At 54.3% G+C, this 15,058-nt stretch overlaps 2 protein-coding genes across 2 annotated transcripts in view; one reads left to right on the top strand and one right to left on the bottom strand.

Annotated features, from left to right (window-relative positions):
* The window catches only part of LOC124039213 (proto-oncogene Wnt-3), a 48,407-nt gene extending 45,274 nt beyond the window's left edge, over positions 1-3,133 (top strand). The window contains exon 4 of the mRNA XM_046355118.1: positions 961-3,133. Within this exon, the coding sequence (XP_046211074.1) occupies positions 961-1,440 (480 nt within the window). The 3' untranslated portion in view covers positions 1,441-3,133. The remainder of the gene's footprint in view (positions 1-960) is intronic.
* Positions 3,134-3,526: 393 nt separating this feature from the next.
* Positions 3,527-15,058, bottom strand: part of LOC124039882 (vesicle-fusing ATPase-like) — a 108,631-nt gene continuing 97,099 nt past the window's right edge. The window contains exons 20-22 of the mRNA XM_046356396.1: positions 5,180-5,235; positions 5,006-5,072; positions 3,527-4,895 (exon numbers count right to left, since the gene is read on the bottom strand). Coding sequence (XP_046212352.1) covers positions 5,051-5,072; positions 5,180-5,235 — 78 coding nt within the window. The 3' untranslated portion in view covers positions 3,527-4,895; positions 5,006-5,050. The remainder of the gene's footprint in view (positions 4,896-5,005; positions 5,073-5,179; positions 5,236-15,058) is intronic.

Genomic DNA, 15,058 nt, shown 5'->3' with positions numbered 1-15,058 from the left:
CTGAAAAGTAGCACTTCAACTTGAATGATTGGGTAATTATCTGATGTAAAAAAAAATTGTAAATGGCCCTGCCTTTCCTAACCGAAATTCCCTGAGAGACAAATAACCAGAGTTAGTGTGAGGGGGAAGAGAAGGGAATCAGCTCGGACTTAAACCATCACTCGCTGCTGTCATTTCTCAGTGCAATATCTGGTGAGCTACTCCTCACCAACATGCTGAGGGGCAATTGGAGAGACCACAACGGCAACAAGGCAATCCTTTGATCTGACTAGACAGGAGCAGGGAGACCACAGGAGCTGCAAAACGGCAGGCAGCCTTGTCAGGACCCCTTTCTCTCTCTCAACCCTGATCCCAGCCGCCCCACCTGGCCCACTCACGCTCCGTTGTTTACCTCGGGTCCCCTGGGAGATGCCAGGGGCCTGACAAGCCCAGGACATGATGTCAGAACTAAGAACCTTTCCACCCCTCACCGCCCCCACTCCCCTCTCGCCCAAAGGTGCCACACACACACCTGCCTTCCGCCGCAGCTGGGGGAATTCTGCAGCTAAATATAGTTGGGGAATTAAAGCACAACAAATCTAAACAAAGATGAAGAGAGCTTTTCTCACATAAACGCAGTGACTTCAGAATGAATTAGCGGCTGCACGCTACAAACGCCTGCCTCTGTTTCACAGCTGCCTGAACCACAGCTGTAGACCGAGCCAGGTAGCATGTTGTTCTCAACCCACAGGTCGGTACTCAGTAGTCACTCAGGTTATTGATAAGAATATTTGTTCAAAAATGGGCTGTCTGGTGAAAGACTAAACAATATGGGTGATAGACAAAACAAACATGCCCCTAGACTAAACAAACTGAAACCCAGACTAAACAAATCACCATCAGACAGAATGTGTTATATTGACAAGCTACCAATCACATTTACTGTACACTGTGGTGAATTCATCTCTCTTTTTCTCTCAGACCATCCTGGACCACATGCACCTGCGCTGCAAATGCCATGGCCTGTCGGGCAGCTGCGAGGTGAAAACATGCTGGTGGGCGCAGCCCGACTTCCGCATGCTGGGCGACTACCTGAAGGACAAGTACGACAGCGCCTCGGAGATGGTGGTGGAGAAGCACCGCGAGTCGCGCGGCTGGGTGGAGACGCTGCGCGCCAAGTACGCCTTCTTCAAGCACCCCACGGAGCGCGACCTGGTCTACTACGAGGGCTCGCCCAACTTCTGCGAGCCCAACCCGGAGACGGGCTCATTCGGCACGCGCGACCGCGCCTGCAATGTGTCCTCGCACGGCATCGAGGGCTGCGACCTGCTCTGCTGCGGCAGGGGCCACAACACTCGGACTGAGAAGCGCAAGGAGAAGTGCCACTGCATCTTCCACTGGTGCTGCTACGTCAGCTGCCAGGAGTGTGTGCGCGTCTACGACGTGCACACGTGCAAGTGAGAGCCTTGTGCGCTCGCTCGGACAGAATGATGGACCACAGCGGCCATCGCAGACACACTGCAGTCATCGCATGCATACAGACTTAAGTACAGACAGACACCAATGGGGAGTGGCATTTCTGTACGGGAACTCCATACTTCTGGACCCTTGTGATAAAAATGTCCCTCATATCCTTCTTCCAAGCCCTGCAACCTCCATATGGGACGGCCCATTTCCATTGGAACAAGCTCAGTCAGTTTGACCAGTTCACATTCCTGCAGCATTGGGCCATGACCCCTTCTTAATTTATTGCTCTCGAATGGACATCCTTTTTAACTAACACCTGATTTCACCAGTCAATCACCTGGCTGGTGGACTATTGTGAACGCAAGCAGTTCCCCAACGTCACTCGTCAATCCAAACCGTACTGAACACACGGCAGCAGCCCAGGAACCTACCACTTTTAACTACTGAGCGGGCTGTTTACTGGACCCTGCCCTTCTAAACTAAGCTACTGAGCGGATGAAATCTCCACTTTCTCAACCCCTGTACTGGTACTGTACTGCAGCAGTCACCTATCTGAGACGCCTGGAAGATGTGCTAGAGCGTGATTTCATAGCCCCACATTTCTGAAATATTAGCAATGGGCCGGGACTGGAGGTGGTATGCAGGAAGGGACATGTGCACGAACCAAACATGCTTGTTTCCACTCATGGACATTTCTGCACATGTATGCACTATTCAGCTGTACACAAACTGTCTGGAGGAGGTGGAACGTTAGCAATTGTTATTTATGAGAGCAAATGCATTCTTCTTGTTGATCTCAAGATCAGATACACTTTTCTGGAATTTCCCTTTACAGTCTTTGAGGACATTATAACGATATGTCATAGAGAAGAAAATGTTCACGACAACAGATACAGGGTTCAGGTTTAAGAGGTCGTACTTCATTGGATTAACATTGAATTCATGGATCACCAGGTCATTTTGCACTTGCAATAGGCCCAATGCTAATGAATAATGATACTAATAGCGGGTCATACTACGACAATGAGATTATAATTGTATCGAACACTCGGACGGTCCATTTCATTAGGTTCCTCTTAGTGCTGTGAGGTCCTTGTTCTAAGCGAAACCCTGCTCACCAGTGAAAGGTGATGACAAGTGGAGAAAGCAGAAAGTGTCAAGTCATCAATAGCCCCCTTTCCTCATCTCCTTCCCTTAAATTGTCAGTGATGTGAAACGTCTTGACAATAGAAGCAATATGTTGGAAACTTGTTCAGAGACGACGTGTCTGTGGGAGACAAATGGAGGAGACGAGGGTAAGAAGGTTATGTAAGCCTATTGGGATACAGCTGATGTGCTGACTGCCAGTGACAGGGGTGTAAGGGTTAGGGATGGCAGGCACGTGGGATAAACTGAGGTTTCCACACAACATGTTCTGACAGTCCTTCGTGCTTCCTATTCATTATATTTAACAACAAATACAGTTTACCCCAGGTAGTATAGGCTCCTCTCTGTGACATATGGCAGTTTAGCAACTGCGTCACCCTCTAAAAAGCCCTCCCTACCAGGGCACTTTGTCGTTCCTTGCTTTCTTGCCCGCTATATCCAAAGTTTTGTACAAAGGTTTTAAAGTTAATAATTCCCTTTTTATTTTATAATCTGAAAATGTTATGTTTTTATAAATATTATTTATTATACAACGTGTATATATCTGAACTAAGATTATATATTTGAAGAACAAATTACTGTCTCATGCTTTTGCTTCTTAGCCAGAGGTACTTTTCTAATCATTTCAGTTTGTAAGCATCGATTCCTCTACATTTCCTTACCAAATCATGTATATAGACATTGCACATAACACTTTTGAACTCATTTTTTAAATGGCAAGCTGCGATGGTGTTCCTAACTGTGATAGACAGTTATCCATGCTTAATAAATAGTCCGATCCTCACTAACTCAAAATAATGTCTCAATCTGCTCTAGAACTCTGTGAAACGTCTGCAATTTGTCTCAATCAAGTCCATTTCTCCCTGATAAAATCTATAGGTAAATGACACGTGCATCTGCATCAATCAATAACACACACACACACTTAGAAAAGTACTGTACGAAATGTTAATGTGTCCAATTTTATTGCGATAATACAATTGCAACTTGTCATAAGTTTTACAGCATTCAAGACTTCATTACAAATAGATTTAGAGAAAAAAAAGCACACTGGTCACTGCAAATAATGTATACACCTGGTTGATATATCCATACATTTACACTTGAATCGTGTTTATCTGAAACAAACCTGCATACTGTACTTCTGTATATAAATGGCAGTGTGTTAGGCATGCACACGGATTGGGGACGGGGGGGAAGCGAGCTATAATGTCGGGCATATAGCCTTTATACAGAACAGTGTACAGAGACTCTGATGTATCAGGACTAGGAGGTAGAGATAAGGCACATGGGTTCATAGTCAAAAGAGGGTAGTGCCATCCTGAAAAAGAACCACATCTCTCCTGTTCTATAAAGGCAGACACTTTCTGGCATAGGATGTTATTTCTGTTAGCTACACAGGCTGAACGACAGCTCACAACACCGCAGAAACACTGAGAGGACCACCAGTAACTGCAGAGAGTAACAACGATATGCTTTAAACCTAGTATACCACCACTTATCACTCCCTCGCCTCGTCCACAGAGAAACAACACGGCCATCCACCAGCAGGCAAAGGCACAACAAAGGTCATTCATAGAGAACAGCATGATACAGAAACTATTTCAACAGGAATACCAGGCGTGGTTGGGGGGGGGGGGGGGGTTCCCTTCTAAAATGGTCGTGGTCTGAAAATGGATCCGTTTTTCCAGTTACTATCTAATCAATATTTTTTGTAACATGATTAAGTATCCATGACAATTATTCATAAAACAAAGAGAGTCAAAAATGAAAACATAATAAAAACCAAAAAGTGAGCAGAGCAAAGGGTAAAGGCTTGGAACCATCATTTCCTGGAATGATTAGAGATCTACGCGCGTAATATCGAACTCACAATAGGTCATCGTATACACGTTTGTGCTAACACTTTCCTCATCTAATACCTACTGAGTTAAACATACAACCACCTTATTTTTGCTTTTTATACATAAAATCCCACAGAGTGCTAGCAGCACAGATCACAACACTTTGGATGCGTCACTAATGGCACCCTATTCAGTGCTCTTGTTTTGACCAGGACCTTATAGAGCTCTGGTCAAAAAGCAGTGCACTATATAGGGAATAGAGTGCCATTTGAATCAGAAATCAAAATTGTACACAGAACAAGTGCTTCATTCTCACTTAAATTCACACACACACACAGAGAGGTCGTGTTGATGAGGAAGAGGCTGGGTCATTGGGCGTTGCCATGGAAACACGAGGTACAGAGATGACACGGGGAGTGTTGGGGGATGGACAGCACCCAGGCTTCCGCTCCTCAGCCACTGAGGGTAAACGTGAGGGAGAGTTAGAAGAACAGGAAGGAAGAGAAAGAGGGAGAATCTGCATATTTGTTTGATTCCAACCCTGCTCTACGCTTTGTTCAAGTACTTACTGGGAGAGACAGCTAACTGCTGGGCAATGCAGCTCCACCGTGGACTTAGATGGGTATAGAACCCAACCTGTGGGGAGCAAGGAGACATGCTTTCATTAAATCCGTTAACCAACAACAAACCCAAACAAGAACAAGGTGGTGTGAGGGGACGGAACAGTAGAGTGTTCTACTTACGCTCCCTGTTCTCTCAGCAGGGTAAGGAACTTACTAACTCTGTATTCAGGATCCATCTGGAAGACACACACACACGCTTGTTAGCGCTCTTTGGGCACGTGCCCATCTTTGCCTACATTTTCTATATAACCTCCTTTCCAACAACTTGTTTAAAAGTAGACAGCAGATGTTTCTCAGTGGGCCTGGGGCCAGCAAAGCACAGGTGCCTGCAGGGCTGTCTGTAATTGGCTGGGAAGGTTTGAGCGGGCGGGCTTGGAGGGATGTGAATCAACAGTAGGGCGACAGGAGGGAGTGATACATGTGGCAATCTGAATAGTCGCAGCATGGAGAGTGGGTCTTATGTCTGGCTAACCGAGGGGGAGAACCAGCTCACAGAGCGAGAGACAGAAAGACAGAGAGCGAGAGACAGACAGAGAGCCAGCCAGACAGAGAGCGACAGACAGACAGAGAGCCAGCCAGACAGAGAGCGACAGACAGACAGAGAGCCAGCCAGCCAGAGAGAGCCAGCCAGCCAGCCAGAGAGAGCCAGCCAGCCAGCCAGAGAGAGCCAGCCAGAGAGAGCCAGACAGAGCCAGCCAGCCAGCCAGCCAGCCAGAGAGAGCCAGCCAGAGAGAGCCAGCCAGCCAGCCAGCCAGAGAGAGCCAGCCAGAGAGAGCCAGCCAGCCAGCCAGCCAGAGAGAGCCAGCCAGAGAGAGCCAGAGAGAGCCAGACAGAGCCAGCCAGAGCCAGCCAGAGAGAGCCAGAGCCAGCCAGAGAGAGCCAGAGCCAGCCAGAGCCAGCGAGAGAGCGAGACAGAGCCAGCGAGAGAGCGAGACAGAGCCAGCGAGAGAGCGAGACAGAGCCAGCGAGAGAGCGAGACAGAGCCAGCGAGAGAGCGAGACAGAGCCAGCGAGAGAGCGAGACAGAGCCAGCGAGAGAGCGAGACAGAGCCAGCGAGAGAGCGAGACAGAGCCAGCGAGAGAGCGAGACAGAGCCAGCGAGAGAGCGAGACAGAGCCAGCGAGAGAGCGAGACAGAGCCAGCGAGAGAGCGAGACAGAGCCAGCGAGAGAGCGAGACAGAGCCAGAGAGAGAGCGAGCCAGAGAGAGAGCGAGACAGAGCCAGAGAGAGCGAGACAGAGCCAGAGAGAGCGAGACAGAGCCAGAGAGACAGAGCCAGAGAGAGAGCGAGACAGAGCCAGAGAGAGAGCGAGACAGAGCCAGAGAGAGAGCGAGACAGAGCCAGAGAGAGAGCGAGACAGAGCCAGAGAGAGAGCGAGACAGAGCCAGAGAGAGAGCGAGACAGAGCCAGAGAGAGAGCGAGACAGAGCCAGAGAGAGAGCAGAGACAGAGCCAGAGAGAGAGCGAGACAGAGCCAGAGAGAGAGCGAGACAGAGCCAGAGAGAGAGCGAGACAGAGCCAGAGAGCCAGAGAGAGCGAGACAGAGCCAGAGAGAGAGCGAGACAGAGCCAGAGAGAGAGCGAGACAGAGCCAGAGAGAGAGCGAGACAGAGCCAGACAGACAGAGCCAGAGAGAGAGCGAGACAGAGCCAGAGAGAGAGCGAGACAGAGCCAGAGAGAGCGAGACAGAGCCAGAGACAGACAGAGCCAGAGAGAGAGCGAGACAGAGCCAGAGAGAGAGCGAGACAGAGCCAGAGAGAGAGCGAGACAGAGCCAGCGAGAGAGCGAGCCAGACAGAGCCAGCGAGAGAGCGAGCCAGACAGAGCCAGAGAGAGAGCGAGCCAGAGAGAGCCAGAGAGAGAGCGAGCCAGAGAGAGCCAGAGAGAGAGCGAGCCAGAGAGAGCCAGAGAGAGAGCGAGCCAGAGAGAGCCAGAGAGAGAGCGAGCCAGAGAGAGCCAGAGAGAGAGCGAGCCAGAGAGAGCCAGAGAGAGAGCGAGCCAGAGAGCCAGAGAGAGCGAGAGAGAGCCAGAGAGAGAGCGAGCCAGAGAGAGCCAGAGAGAGAGCGAGCCAGAGAGAGCCAGAGAGAGAGCGAGCCAGAGAGAGCCAGAGAGAGAGCGAGCCAGAGAGAGCCAGAGAGAGAGCGAGCCAGAGAGAGCCAGAGAGAGAGCGAGCCAGAGAGAGCCAGAGAGAGAGCGAGCCAGAGAGAGCCAGAGAGAGAGCGAGCCAGAGCGAGCCAGAGAGAGAGCGAGCCAGAGCGAGCCAGAGAGAGAGCGAGCCAGAGCGAGCCAGAGAGAGAGCCAGAGCGAGCCAGAGCGAGCCAGAGCGAGCCAGAGCGAGCCAGAGAGAGAGCGAGCCAGAGCGAGCCAGAGAGAGAGCGAGCCAGAGCGAGCCAGAGAGAGAGCGAGCCAGAGCGAGCCAGAGAGAGAGCGAGCCAGAGCCAGAGAGAGAGCGAGCCAGAGCCAGAGAGAGAGCGAGCCAGAGCCAGAGAGAGAGCGAGCCAGAGCCAGAGAGAGAGCGAGAGCCAGAGCCAGAGCCAGAGAGAGAGCGAGCCAGAGCGAGCCAGAGAGCGAGCCAGAGCCAGAGAGAGAGCGAGCCAGAGCCAGAGAGAGAGCGAGCCAGAGCCAGAGAGAGAGCGAGCCAGAGCCAGAGAGAGAGCGAGCCAGAGCCAGAGAGAGAGCGAGCCAGAGCCAGAGAGAGAGCGAGCCAGAGCCAGAGAGAGAGCGAGCCAGAGCCAGAGAGAGCGAGCCAGAGCCAGAGAGAGAGCGAGCCAGAGCCAGAGAGAGAGCGAGACAGAGCCAGAGAGAGAGCGAGACAGAGCCAGAGAGAGAGCAGACAGAGCCAGAGAGAGAGACAGAGCCAGAGCCAGAGAGAGAGAGAGAGAGACAGAGCCAGAGAGAGAGCGAGACAGAGCCAGAGAGAGAGCGAGACAGAGCCAGAGAGAGAGCGAGACAGAGCCAGAGAGAGAGCGAGACAGAGCCAGAGAGAGAGCGAGACAGAGCCAGAGAGAGAGCGAGACAGAGCCAGAGAGAGAGCGAGACAGAGCCAGCCAGAGAGCGAGACAGAGCCAGCCAGAGAGCGAGACAGAGCCAGCCAGAGAGCGAGACAGAGAGCCAGCCAGAGAGCCAGAGAGCCAGCCAGAGAGCGAGACAGAGAGCCAGCCAGAGAGCGAGACAGAGAGCCAGCCAGAGAGCGAGACAGAGAGCCAGCCAGAGAGAGCGAGACAGACAGACAGCCAGAGAGCGAGACAGACAGCCAGAGAGCGAGACAGAGACAGACAGCCAGAGAGCGAGACAGACAGACAGCCAGAGAGCGAGACAGACAGACAGCCAGAGAGCGAGACAGACAGACAGCCAGAGAGCGAGACAGACAGACAGCCAGAGAGCGAGACAGACAGACAGAGAGCGAGACAGACAGACAGAGAGCGAGACAGACAGACAGACAGCGAGACAGACAGACAGACAGAGAGCGAGACAGACAGAGAGCGAGACAGACAGACAGACAGAGAGCGAGACAGACAGACAGACAGAGAGCGAGACAGACAGAGAGCGAGACAGACAGAGAGCGAGACAGACAGACAGACAGAGAGCGAGACAGACAGACAGACAGAGAGCGAGACAGACAGACAGACAGAGAGCGAGACAGACAGACAGACAGAGAGCGAGACAGACAGACAGACAGAGAGCGAGACAGAGCCAGAGAGAGAGCGAGACAGAGCCAGAGAGAGAGCGAGACAGAGCCAGAGAGAGAGCGAGACAGAGCCAGAGAGAGAGCGAGACAGAGCCAGAGAGAGAGCGAGACAGAGCCAGAGAGAGAGCGAGACAGAGCCAGAGAGAGAGCGAGACAGAGCCAGAGAGAGAGCGAGACAGAGCCAGAGAGAGAGCGAGACAGAGCCAGAGAGAGAGCGAGACAGAGCCAGAGAGAGAGCGAGACAGAGCCAGAGAGAGAGCGAGACAGAGCCAGAGAGAGAGCGAGACAGAGCCAGAGAGAGAGCGAGACAGAGCCAGAGAGAGAGCGAGACAGAGCCAGCCAGAGAGCGAGACAGAGAGCCAGCCAGAGAGCGAGACAGAGAGCCAGCCAGAGAGCGAGACAGAGAGCCAGCCAGAGAGCGAGACAGAGAGCCAGCCAGAGAGCGAGACAGACAGACAGCCAGAGAGCGAGACAGACAGACAGCCAGAGAGCGAGACAGACAGACAGCCAGAGAGCGAGACAGACAGACAGCCAGAGAGCGAGACAGACAGACAGCCAGAGAGCGAGACAGACAGACAGCCAGAGAGCGAGACAGACAGACAGCCAGAGAGCGAGACAGACAGACAGCCAGAGAGCGAGACAGACAGACAGCCAGAGAGCGAGACAGACAGCCAGAGAGCGAGACAGACAGACAGACAGCGAGACAGACAGACAGACAGAGAGCGAGACAGACAGAGAGCGAGACAGACAGACAGACAGAGAGCGAGACAGACAGAGAGCGAGACAGACAGACAGACAGAGAGCGAGACAGACAGACAGACAGAGAGCGAGACAGACAGACAGACAGAGAGCGAGACAGACAGACAGACAGAGAGCGAGACAGACAGACAGACAGAGAGCGAGACAGACAGACAGACAGAGAGCGAGACAGAGCCAGAGAGAGAGCGAGACAGAGCCAGAGAGAGAGCGAGACAGAGCCAGAGAGAGAGCGAGACAGAGCCAGAGAGAGAGCGAGACAGAGCCAGAGAGAGAGCGAGACAGAGCCAGAGAGAGAGCGAGACAGAGCCAGAGAGAGAGCGAGACAGAGCCAGAGAGAGAGCGAGACAGAGCCAGAGAGAGAGCGAGACAGAGCCAGAGAGAGAGCGAGACAGAGCCAGAGAGAGAGCGAGACAGAGCCAGAGAGAGAGCGAGACAGAGCCAGAGAGAGAGCGAGACAGAGCCAGAGAGAGAGCGAGACAGAGCCAGAGAGAGAGCGAGACAGAGCCAGAGAGAGAGCGAGACAGAGCCAGAGAGAGAGCGAGACAGATCCAGAGAGAGAGCGAGACAGAGCGAGACAGAGCCAGAGAGAGAGCGAGACAGAGCCAGAGAGAGAGCGAGACAGAGCCAGAGAGAGAGCGAGACAGAGCCAGAGAGAGAGCGAGACAGAGCCAGAGAGAGAGCGAGACAGAGCCAGAGAGAGAGCGAGACAGAGCCAGAGAGAGAGCGAGACAGAGCCAGAGAGAGCGAGACAGAGAGCCAGCCAGAGAGCGAGACAGAGAGCCAGCCAGAGAGCGAGACAGAGAGCCAGCCAGAGAGCGAGACAGACAGACAGCCAGAGAGCGAGACAGACAGACAGACAGAGAGCGAGACAGAGAGCCAGCCAGAGAGCGAGACAGAGAGCCAGCCAGAGAGCGAGACAGAGAGCCAGCCAGAGAGCGAGACAGACAGACAGCCAGAGAGCGAGACAGACAGACAGACAGAGAGCGAGACAGACAGACAGCCAGAGAGCGAGACAGACAGACAGCCAGAGAGCGAGACAGACAGACAGCCAGAGAGCGAGACAGACAGACAGCCAGAGAGCGAGACAGACAGACAGACAGACAGCGAGCGAGACAGACAGACAGCGAGCGAGACAGACAGCGAGACAGACAGACAGAGAGCGAGACAGACAGAGAGCGACAGACAGACAGAGAGCGAGACAGACAGAGAGCGAGACAGACAGAGAGCGAGACAGACAGAGAGCGAGACAGACAGAGAGCGAGACAGACAGAGAGCGAGACAGACAGAGAGCGAGACAGACAGAGAGCGAGACAGACAGAGAGCGAGACAGACAGAGAGCGAGACAGACAGAGAGCGAGACAGACAGAGAGCGAGACAGACAGAGAGCGAGACAGACAGACAGACAGACAGAGAGCGAGACAGACAGACAGACAGAGAGCGAGACAGACAGACAGAGAGCGAGACAGACAGACAGAGAGCGAGACAGACAGACAGAGAGCGAGACAGACAGACAGAGAGCGAGAGACAGACAGAGAGCGAGAGACAGACAGAGAGCGAGAGACAGACAGAGAGCGAGAGACAGACAGAGAGCGAGAGACAGACAGAGAGCGAGAGACAGACAGAGAGCGAGAGACAGACAGAGAGCGAGAGACAGACAGAGAGCGAGAGACAGACAGAGAGCGAGAGACAGACAGAGAGCGAGAGACAGACAGAGAGCGAGAGACAGACAGAGAGCGAGAGACAGACAGAGAGCGAGAGACAGACAGAGAGCGAGAGACAGACAGAGAGCGAGAGACAGACAGAGAGCCAGACAGACAGAGAGCCAGACAGACAGAGAGCCAGACAGACAGAGAGCCAGACAAACAGAGAGCCAGACAGACAGACAGACAGACAGACAGACAGACAGACAGACAGAGCGAGAGACCGACAGAGCGAGACAGACAGACAGAGAGCCAGACAGACAGAGAGCCAGACAGACAGAGAGCCAGACAGACAGAGAGCCAGCCAACCAGACAGAGCCAGCCAACCAGACAGAGAGAGCCAGCCAGCCAGCCATAGCCAGCCAGCCAGCCAGACAGAGACAGCCAGCCAGCCAGACAGAGCCAGCCAGCCAGCCAGACAGAGCCAGCCAGCCAGACACAGCCAGCCAGACAGAGCCAGCCAGCCAGACAGAGCCAGCCAGACAGACAGAGCCAGCCAGACAGACAGAGCCAGCCAGACAGAGAGCCAGACAGACAGAGCGAGCCAGACAGACAGAGCGAGCCAGCCAGCCAGACAGAGAAAGCCAGCCAGCCAGACAGAGAGAGCCAGCCAGCCAGACAGAGAGAGCCAGCCAGCCAGACAGAGAGAGCCAGCCAAACAGAGAGAGAGAGCCAGCCAGACAGAGCCAGCCAGCCAGCCAGACAGAGCCAGCCAGCCAGCCAGCCAGACAGAGCCAGCCAGCCAGCCAGACAGACAGAGAGAGAGAGCCAGCCAGACAGACAGACAGAGCCAGCCAGACAGAGCCAGCCAGACAGACAGACAGAGCCAGCCAGACAGAGAGAGACAGCCAGACAGAGAGCGAGACAGAGAGAGCCAGCCAGAGAGAGCCAGCCAGAGAGCGAGACAGAGAGAGCCAGCCAGAGAGCGAGACAGAGAGAGCCAGCCAGAGAGCGCGAGACAGAGAGCGACAGACAGAGAGCGACAGACAGAGAGCGACAGACAGAGAGCGACAGACAGAGAGCGACAGACAGAGAGCGACAGACAGAGAGCGACAGACAGAGAGCGAGACAGACAGACAGAGCGAGCGAGACAGACAGACAGAGCGAGACAGACAGACAGAGCGAGACAGCCAGACAGACACAGCCAGCCAGCCAGACAGAGCCAGCCAGACAGACAGAGCCAGACAGACAGACAGAGCCAGCCAGACAGAGAGCCAGCCAGACAGAGCGAGCCAGCCAGCCAGACAGAGAAAGCCAGCCAGCCAGACAGAGAGAGCCAGCCAGCCAGACAGAGAGAGCCAGCCAGCCAGACAGAGAGAGCCAGCCAAACAGAGAGAGAGAGCCAGCCAGACAGAGCCAGCCAGCCAGCCAGACAGAGCCAGCCAGCCAGACAGAGCCAGCCAGCCAGCCAGACAGAGAGAGAGAGCCAGCCAGACAGACAGACAGAGCCAGCCAGACAGAGCCAGCCAGACAGAGAGAGCCAGCCAGACAGAGAGAGCCAGCCAGACAGAGAGCGAGACAGAGAGAGCCAGCCAGAGAGAGCCAGCCAGAGAGTGAGACAGAGAGAGCCAGCCAGAGAGCGAGACAGAGAGAGCCAGCCAGAGAGCGAGACAGAGAGAGCCAGCCAGAGAGCGCGAGACAGAGAGCGACAGACAGAGAGCGACAGACAGAGAGCGACAGACAGAGAGCGACAGACAGAGAGCGACAGACAGAGAGCGACAGACAGAGAGCGACAGACAGAGAGCGACAGACAGAGAGCGACAGACAGAGAGCGACAGACAGAGAGCGACAGACAGAGAGCGACAGACAGAGAGCGACAGACAGAGAGCGACAGACAGAGAGCGACAGACAGAGAGCGACAGACAGAGCAGAGCGAGACAGACAGAGCGAGCGAGACAGACAGAGCGAGACAGACAGACAGAGCGAGACAGACAGACAGAGCGAGACAGACAGACAGAGCGAGACAGACAGACAGAGCGAGACAGACAGACAGAGCGACAGACAGACAGACAGAGCGACAGACAGACAGACAGAGCGACAGACAGACAGAGCCAGACAGACAGACAGAGCCAGACAGACAGACAGAGCCAGACAGACAGAGCCAGACACAGACAGACAGAGCCAGACAGACAAACAGAGCAGGACAGACAGAGAGACAAACAGAGCGAGACAGACAGACAGACAGAGCGAGAGCCAGACAGACAGACAAGAGCCAGACAGACAGACAGAGCCAGACAGACAGACAGAGCCAGACAGACAGAGCCAGACACAGACAGACAGACAGACACAGACAGAGCCAGACAGACAGACAGAGCAGGACAGACAGAGTGAGACAGACAGACAGACAGAGCGAGAGCCAGACAGACAGAGCGAGAGCCAGACAGACAGACCGAGAGCCAGACAGACAGAGCGAGAGCCAGACAGACAGAGCGAGAGCCAGACAGACAGAGCGAGAGCCAGACAGACAGAGCGAGAGCCAGACAGACAGACAGACAGACAGAGCGAGAGCCAGACAGACAGACAGACAGACAGAGCGAGAGCCAGACAGACAGACAGACAGACAGAGCGAGAGCCAGACAGACAGACAGAGCGAGAGCCAGACAGACAGACAGACAGCGAGAGCCAGACAGACAGACAGACAGAGCGAGAGACAGACAGACAGACAGAGCCAGACAGACAGAGCGAGACAGACAGACAGACAGAGCCAGACAGCAAGACAGACAGACAGACAGAGCCAGACAGCGAGACAGACAGAGCAGAGAGCCAGACAGACAGAGCGAGAGCCAGACAGACAGAGCCAGACAGACAGAGCGAGAGCCAGACAGACAGAGCGAGAGCCAGACAGACAGAGCGAGAGCCAGACAGACAGACAGAGCGAGAGCCAGACAGACAGACAGAGCGAGAGCCAGACAGACAGACAGAGCGAGAGCCAGACAGACAGACAGAGCGAGAGCCAGACAGACAGAGCCAGACAGACAGAGCCAGACAGACAGAGCCAGACAGACAGAGCCAGACAGACAGAGCCAGACAGACAGAGCCAGACAGACAGAGCAGACAGAGAGACAGACAGACAGAGCGAGAGACAGACAGACAGAGCGAGACAGACAGACAGAGCGAGACAGACAGACAGAGCCAGACAGACAGAGCCAGACAGACAGAGCCAGACAGACAGAGCCAGACAGACAGAGCCAGACAGACAGAGCCAGACAGACAGAGCCAGACAGACAGAGCAGACAGACAGACAGAGAGCAGACAGACAGACAGAGCAGACAGACAGACAGAGACAGAGCCAGACAGACAGAGCAGAGAGAGCCAGACAGACAGAGCAGAGCCAGACAGACAGACAGAGCCAGACAGACAGAGACAGACAGACAGAGCCAGACAGACAGAGCCAGACAGACAGAGCAGACAGAGACAGACAGACAGACAGAGCCAGACAGACACAGACAGACAGACACAGACAGACAGACAGAGCCAGACAGACAGAGCCAGACAGACAGACAGAGCCAGACAGACAGAGCAGACAGACAGACAGAGCCAGACAGACAGAGCCAGACAGACAGAGCCAGACAGACAGAGCCAGACAGACAGAGCCAGACAGACAGACAGACAGACAGACAGACAGAGCCAGACAGACAGAGCCAGACAGACAGAGCCAGACAGACAGACAGAGCCAGACAGACAGAGCCAGACAGACAGAGCCAGACAGACAGACAGAGCCAGACAGACAGACAGAGCAGGACAGACAGAGCAGGACAGACAGAGCGAGACAGACAGACAGAGCGAGAGCCAGACAGACAGACAGAGCGAGAGCCAGACAGACAGACAGAGCGAGAGCCAGACAGACAGACAGAGC

This window comes from Oncorhynchus gorbuscha, linkage group LG07 (genome assembly GCF_021184085.1).
Source record: "Oncorhynchus gorbuscha isolate QuinsamMale2020 ecotype Even-year linkage group LG07, OgorEven_v1.0, whole genome shotgun sequence".
Lineage (NCBI taxonomy): Eukaryota > Metazoa > Chordata > Actinopteri > Salmoniformes > Salmonidae > Oncorhynchus > Oncorhynchus gorbuscha.
The sequence above is the reverse complement of the archived record's forward strand: the minus strand, read 5'-3'. Positions and strand labels throughout refer to the sequence as shown.